The sequence below is a fragment of the Diadema setosum genome, chromosome 22 (genome assembly GCF_964275005.1).
Source record: "Diadema setosum chromosome 22, eeDiaSeto1, whole genome shotgun sequence".
Taxonomy (NCBI): Eukaryota; Metazoa; Echinodermata; class Echinoidea; order Diadematoida; family Diadematidae; genus Diadema; species Diadema setosum.
This window is the reverse complement of record NC_092706.1, coordinates 5,250,564-5,258,706: the sequence shown is the minus strand read 5'-3', so window position 1 is coordinate 5,258,706 and position 8,143 is coordinate 5,250,564. Positions and strand designations below refer to the sequence as shown.

At 41.9% G+C, this 8,143-nt stretch overlaps 1 protein-coding gene across 3 annotated transcripts in view; it reads right to left on the bottom strand.

Moving 5' to 3' along the window:
• Positions 1-192: 192 nt before the first annotated feature.
• Positions 193-8,143, bottom strand: part of LOC140245434 (retinoic acid receptor alpha-like) — a 101,762-nt gene continuing 93,811 nt past the window's right edge. For 2 of the 3 annotated variants that reach the window (XM_072325015.1, XM_072325013.1), the window contains exons 4-8: positions 7,843-7,997; positions 4,273-4,479; positions 3,545-3,749; positions 2,664-2,822; positions 193-1,150 (exon numbers count right to left, since the gene is read on the bottom strand). In XM_072325015.1, the coding sequence (XP_072181116.1) occupies positions 1,059-1,150; positions 2,664-2,822; positions 3,545-3,749; positions 4,273-4,479; positions 7,843-7,997 (818 nt within the window). In that variant the 3' untranslated portion in view covers positions 193-1,058. The remainder of the gene's footprint in view (positions 1,151-2,663; positions 2,823-3,544; positions 3,750-4,272; positions 4,480-7,842; positions 7,998-8,143) is intronic. The other variant, XM_072325014.1, reaches the window with a different exon arrangement.

The following is an 8,143-nucleotide window of genomic DNA, read 5'->3' as shown; positions in this document are numbered from 1 at the left end:
GATGTTGTTGTAGCATAGACATGTATGTACAACACTACAGAGTAGATTATCACGTCAGCAGATGGGCAGAGCCCATGCTTCTTGGTGAGCACACACTGAAAGCCAAGTTCCCATATGATAATATGCCATCTCGCCGACATGCCCTACTTCAATCACCCCCCCTCCCAACCCAACCCCACCCCCCACCGAATAAATCAGAATGCATAGATACGCAACACAGACAAGATTCGTCACGCTCCCCTCCACTCACTCACAGAAAGAAATCACCGGGTAAGATATCAAGTCCCAAACACTAAGAAACAATGACTGTTGTCCGCTACGCCTGATCTAGGGTAACAATTCCGACACACATGAACACATTTCCGCCGTACGATACTATTATATTCTTCACTCGATAAAACCTCTGCTCGGTAATACTGCATTGCTAAAAAGCTCAGATAAAAAGAAAAAAAGGAAATAAGTCTGACATATCATGATATCACCTCTTGCTTACCATACTTTCCCAAATCACCTGGGACATGACTAGCCAATATTTTCCTTTACATTTTTCCATGAAACAATGCTTTGTTACGCTTTAAATCTCTTAAAATGTGCCAACTTAATTCATTTCACCCTCTCATTTTCCCTGCTCTCATTTTTTTCTTTTCTTTTTATTCTTTATAAGGCCAGTCAGAAAAGTCCTGTAGCCATTGAGACGAAAAACACTCCCTCTCTCTCATTCTTCGCTCCTACAACATCATTATTTTCGATATAGTCAGGGGCACACAATGCTCTTGTTATCATGTTCCCTGTTTGCAAAAATTCTATATAATATGCACACACTCACACATACATACTTGCACCTCCACACACCCAGCTACACTCTCGGAGTCAACGATCACTGGTTGATTATGTCGCTCCTGGACACAATATTTTCTCCTCCTCCCCCCCAACCATTTGTACAAAGAAGAGACAGGAAAAACGAAAAAGGCATTTCCTGATTGGTCGATACAAAATTAAAATCGCTCTCTTATTGGTCGGTTTGCTCTGTGGGCTGCTCTGTCGCGCCGCGTGATTGGCTACTCGTCGTCGTTCTTGTCGATCATTTCTGAGATGAGGGCGGGCATCTCCTTGACGAATTCCACCTTCATGTCAAAGACCTTTTCTGCACCTGAGTGATTGCAAAGAGAAAAGGAAAAGTAAATAACATGAAATGCTTGCATACTAGCCCAAAAGAAGCTGGATTGTCTATAAATTACGTACCATCTTGGGACTCAATGGAATCCACTTACACCAATTCAGAACAACCATCGACATCTCAATCAATGAGAGTCTCCCAAGATCACTGACAAGATTTCACATGCATCCTTTCTCATCTAATTCTAAATGCTACAATATTTATACTCTCAACATATGACAAATCCCAGAATGTGTGCAGATGTACCAAACCCATTTTACAAAGCAGATCATGACAAGGAAAAAATTTGGGGTGAATATTCAGGAAAATGTCATTCCTCCTTATACACTACCCTCCCCCAAACCCTTCCACAATATCTTGACAAAACTTCAAACTGAGGTTCCCCAACTTTCACAACTGATAGTCATCTCAAACCATATTGTGTCTCTGCTGATTGGTACAGATGTCTCAAAAAAAGAAAGAAAAAGAAACTGTTAATAGATTACCTGACCCCCTCCCCCAATACCTCATGTATCATGGAGGTCTTACTGTTGGACTGAGGCATTGATAAACCAATACTATATGGCCCGAATTCACGAAGGTGGTACAAATGAAACCATGGTTTAAACCATGCTTTATGTAAATTTCTTCTGCGTAAATACGATTGAATTGAATTTGAATTGAATTTGAATTGAATTGAATTTATTTATTCAGCATAAAAACAACAGAGAAAGACATTGATGAACAATCATGACAGACAATGAGAAAAAAAAACATAACTTTGGAATACATAAAGCTGAAGGGAAGCAGCCAACAAGGAATTAAGTTTCCTTAAAATCTGGCCGACCCAGAAAATCAATTTAAAAAAATGCATTGGTGGTAAATTTTTCATATTTATAAAAAAAAATAAAATGAGATGAACTGATATACCGTTGTAAGACAAAACATAAAGCAATACAGCATGATACATGATACACTACATTTACATTACAAAGACAATACGAACAAAGTGAGTTACAATCATTAGATAGAATACATGTATTGCCAGCCAAGCATGTCAAAAACTTAAGAATTATAATTTTGTATCAAATTCTCCTTAAGTTTACGTTTGAATACATTAAAAGAGGTAACTTTACGAATATCATCTGGTATTGACAGATTGCTTACGCCAACAGACGTCCAGTAGCAAACGCACACTGATATGTGCATGTCATAGGTACATCACGGTACAAATATTTTGCCATGGTCTAAGCTTAAACCACCTTCGTGATTTCGGGTCTAAGTATCTGGACACCTAAAGGGTTGATGCACTGACAACATTTTCAGTAGATGAGGAAGAGTCGTTAATGGCATTAAAACTTTGTGTCTATGTAGTCCGTGTGAAAGGACTGACGTTTGGTGAAAGAAGATCGTAGAACGAGGAGAGTGAAGATGGGAAGTGACATTGGGAGAGTGTCAGGGAAGGGAGGGAAATCGTGACAGTCGAGGGGGAAGCGGTGATGCTTACTCTTCACGCTGATACAGCGGAGGTCGGTGATCTTCATGAGCAGCTTGGCGAAGAAGTGCGACTCCTTGGGCCGCCGCTTGCGCACGTAGAGACGGAGGCCCTCGAGGAGCGGTTCCTGCATCTTCTCGATTCTCGTTGTGTCTTCGAGGCCCGGACGGTCTGCGGAAACAACGCAAACGGATTAGAGGGGCTAGCCGACTTACCATGGTGGCACCAACAACGACAACCTAATCAATAATGCCAACTCTTTCCCTCCAAGATTCTGAAATTGCCCACAGGCTTTGACAATGACACACATGTACTATGCAGGCTTACAAGCCAAATTTAAAGTCCCGATAATTTGTATTATTGGTTTATTTCTTTAAAATCAGCACATACTTGAGACATGCATTCTACTGTGTAACACGCTATTTTCCATGTTTTGCAGTGAACTTCAGGTACAGTATAGAGACTTGACCTACACATACACACATACACACACACAAGACACACACTAAACATGGCTTTCAGCTTCATCTTAGGAGAAAAATGTCTAATAATCGCATATATACAACAGGTGATCTCTAAGGAATGAAGTAAACCTTGATTCAGCGAGAGGCTCTCGCATCATAATTAGAAGCTGATATGCAGACGGGATTCACACGCAAGACACAAACAGGGAATATTTCCTTTCTAATATCAGAGTTAGGAAAGATGCCATCATATTGTTCATATTTGCGTAGGCAATTCTTTAACGATCTTGCAGAACGCAAGCTTCTATCTTAATTTCCTGTTAACGGAAACAAACATCGCAAGATGGGAAATCATATACGGGGATGAAATGCTTAAAAGAGTAACAGCAAACAAGCAGGGTCTGATCTCGCAATCCGCCCCCCACGCACCTTCACTAATGAGGCAGATTGCGGATAATAACGCAATCTCCGTCTCGTCGATGTTCATCCTGGAGAGCGACAAGGCGAACTGGAAGATGATGTCGAGGAGGCTGCCGAAGCCGCCCGACTTGAGTTGGCCCTGAGTGAGGGTCAGGCCGGTGGTGAACGTGACGCTGGCGTCGTCGGGGTTGAACCGCGAGCATATCCTGAGGATCTGTCGGGAGGCGGAGGGGATGACGAAAAGGGAAAAGATGGTTCAGAGATTGTGACACTGAGAGAACCAGATATTTACTGTCACACATGTCATCCTGATCAGCATAATCTTCTCCGAAAGTGTAATATGTATGAATTTTTGTCTCTCTCTTGTAAGATTGTCAGAGACTGTGGATGAACAAATCAAATAAGCAAATTGTTACTTCACTGAATATCCTGTAAAGTAGAATATATTGCTGAGTGTTGTTGCTGTTTTACAGAAAGAAGAGAAGAGAGAAAAATTGGGGCCCTATACATCAAATACATCAAATGATTTGCCCCAAAGCTGAGTGAAACTGTTTGCACATTTCAATTTCATGTGACAATGACAAAAATAAAAATCTGCAAATATACATTTTTTCAGCAGAAAATATATTTCCACTGGTATCGCATCTATGACGAGCAAAACTACCACTTACAACTGCAATGAGCCTTCTTCCCAAAGATAGAAGAGATGTATGCTGCCAGGATGGGAGGGCACTTACCATGATGTCGAGACACGACGCCTTGAGAAGGGTGATCTGGTCCTGCGTGCTCAGCTGCAGAAAGCCCGGGAGCTTCTTGGCGAAGTCGACCACCATGACGATGGCCCGCGACGACATGTCCGTCACGTAGTCGAACATGACCATGTCGATGTCCTGGCCCTTGAAGTGACTGACCGGGTGGAGCGGCGACTCCTCGTCCTCGTCCTGCTTCGGAGTCGATGATCGGTGGAGGCGCACCAGGGAGGAGGCAGAAAGAGGGAACAGAGTGAGGGTTTGTGGTCTCTACTTCACCATCCCCCTCCAAAAAAAGAAGGGAGTGGTGGTCTACTTTAAAAAAAAATGTAGGCCTGCTTTCTCAATCAAGCGAAACATTATGTGAGGAAAACATTTATCACATGGCAAATCACTACAACAGTCAGTAGTGGGATTCATCAGCATGAACTAGGTATACTCAAAGCATTTTCTCTTTTATTCACTCTATATTTATACTGTGCGATCAGCAACGAGATTCAAGATCAGGATGCACTTCGTATTCTCCACACATTTTCTCTTGTATTCACTCTAGATATGATGGAGCACATCACATACTCCTGGAATTGTCTTTCCTGTCACTAAAATATCCAAGAAGTTTTCCAGTCTCCCAAAGGGTATCATGGCATCATTCAGGAGGTACATGGAACCGTAAATGGTGTATTGAACAGACACATACTGCACAGAAAATTTAAAACTCTACTGCTTCACATATGAGTCTACAAAAGCTTGGGCACGGGGCACAGTTTCTCAGAAGAACTTTTAAAAAGGTCGGAGCCATCCAGAATGTTGGCAGGAGCTGGGCAGATGGAGAGAAAAGGTCACTGAAAAAAAGATTTGGCATTTGGCCCTGACAGTGGGGGTGCAGATTCCTCCATACACCTTTCCCCCATCTCAACCACAAAGGGGGATATGAAAAGAAGTGGTTTCTGTGGGGGTAGGGGAGGCACATTCCTGTGGTCACTGGCTCAAACCCTGAACAGGATGGAGCATTTCCACTTTCTGTCTCCGATCAAATTTCACACACTTCCAGACTCCCCCCTGAACCCCCATCCAACCCCCCCCCCCTCCCCCTTGGCTTTTCCATCAAAAGACAGAATCTTCACCTTCTCTGCTCTTCTCCATTTCATTTTTATCTCTCAGAATGAATTTATAGCCCACCATTTTGTCCTTGAGTCTACCCTAACTCTTGCTCTATATTTTGCTCTTTTTCATTTTGTTTTTTTTTTAATATCTCAGTATAACTTTATACCCTGCCATGTTATCCTTAAGCCTACCTTAACTCCTGCCTCGTATTTTGTGTATTGTACCTTATTAACCAGTCACCTCAATTTTGTTTTGTGTTACTGTATCATTGAGGTTTAACATGTGCCACTTAGATATCAGTAGTATGAAAAAAGTAAGATATTAAATATACTGAAGTAATAATTTACATATCATTAAAGAGAAGACAAAACCTATACAACCAGTTCCTGCACAACAATAAACTGCCATATTTATCTTTAATATAAGCTATGTATCTCTCTCTCTCTCTTTGTTGGTCTCTGTCTATCTACCTTCCTATCTATCTACCTACCTATACATCTATCTTTCTATCTACCTATCTACCTATCTATCTTTCTATCTACCTAACTATCTACCTTCCTACCTATCTTTCTATCTACCAGTCTATCTACCTTCCTATCTATCTACCTATCTATCATTCTATCTACCTATCTGCCCATCTATCTACAAAGTTTATCTCTCTATGCATAAATCTATTTTTTTTCTATTGCTTTTTTATTTTGTCTATCTGTCTATCTATCTATCTATCTATCTATCTATCTATCTATCTATCTATCTATCTATCTATCTATCTACCTACCTACCTACCTACCTACCTACATGTGTACCTATCTCTCTACCGACTTACCTATCTACTTATATGCCTACATATGTGTATCTATCTACCAATCTACCTTAACTATCAAGTTTTATTTTGATTCTGCTCTGTCAGTTTTATGAGGAAGGAGGGTTTTGGTGAATGATGAAAACTAAAAATTTGAATGCGTAAATCCTTCATAAACTTGTGGTAGGCTCGTAATTTGATAACTTCCAAATGGCCTTCAGGCTTTCACCTTTGGACTTATCCTCACCACATTTGTCAAACTCTCTTGATAGAAAGTGGTGGTTTTTGAGGGCTAGCTTCTGCCGGGGCATTCCTGCGGGCAAATTACACGGCCACAAGATGACAGGTATAAATTTTCATTCCTCTCATCTTTCACTTCACCTCGTTCCACCCTGCCACTCTGAAACTGAACGGGACTTCGGAAACGGAGGGATTTACTTTTCTTTTACTTGCAAACACAGGAGGTCAATGTCTAATAAAACTAATCTCATTTCAGGCTGGCGTAAAACTCTGTAAAAGAAGCTTGAAATTTATGCAATAAGGGAAGTAACAAATTTGGACTAGTGTATTATATTACAGTCTCCACACCTATCCATAAGTACAATGTATCTCTTTATTTCATTGCCTTTTCTACCCTCCCCCCCCCCCCCCTCCCCCACCAATTGCCCTACTCTTCAACCTAACAACATCTAAACTGGAATTAGTGGCTCTGTGATTTTCTCTAAATTCACAGCTGAACATAAAATCAGAGACGCTAATGCAATAAAGTGCCACATCAAAGATGATAGCACTGAAATTTCAGATCCTATCAGCACCAAATAGTACGGATGATATGCTGGATAACATGAGACATAAACTTTGTACAGTCCCTGAATTTCTCGGCATTTTTCTGGAATATGTGCAGTTAAAAAAAAAGAAAAAAAGAAAAAGGAATCTTGGAATACACAGGCCTAGTCTAAATGTCCAATGAAATATCACATGATGCATTTTGTGTGAATATGACATTAATGTAGGGTACCATTCCCCCCTACCCTCTTCAAAACGCACCAACCCCCAATGCACTGCTCCCACCCCTAAGTCAGCAACGGGCCCATACACACCACTATTGACCATTTGTGCAAGTGTGTGTGTGTGTGTGTATGCATGAATGTCAGTAACAATGTAAGTACAGGTGTACAGCAGTGGCAGTACTCTTTTCCCAAACACTGTAAAACCAAACTAGAAATGTCGCTATTACAAGAACACTCATGTGCATTTACTTTGGAGAACCTTGGCCCCTCACCAAATTCGCAAAAGTTTCGTCCGCGCAAAAATTTCTGGTTTTACATGAGGTGTTATGTGCACTCGTTCCCCTTGGCAGTGGTCAAGAAAGAACTGACCACTTTCCCTTGGCAGTGGTCAAGAAAGAACTGACCACTTTCCCTTGGCAGTGGTCAAGAAAAGACTGACCCCTTTCCCTGGCAGTGGTCAAGAAAGGACTGACCCGTTTCCCTTGGCAAGAAAGGACTGACCACTTTCGCTTGGCAGTGGTCAAGAAAGGACTGACCCTTTTCTCTTGGCAGTGGTCAAGAAAGAACTGATCCCTTTTCCCTTGGCAGTGGTCAAGAAAGGACTGGCCCCTTTCCGCTGCCACCAAGATGTCCACCACTTACCACGTTGTGGGGCGGGAGGAGAGGCTTCTGTGGGAAGGTGTCCCGGTGGGCCTGGAGCACGCACTGGAGGACATCCTCGATCTCCGTCGGGATGACCAGACTCTCCGTCGCCTCCTCCTTCACCTTCTTCTTCTTGTTCCTGTCGTTTCTCACGCCTGAGGGAGAGATGGAGGGAAGGAACAAAGGAAAGGATAGACGGAAGGAAAGAGAAAGCGAGGGAATATGGGAAATTGGAGGTGACAGAAGAGAACAAACAAAAAAAATAGATATTAGATAAATCGGAGCAAATCGTAATACTTGA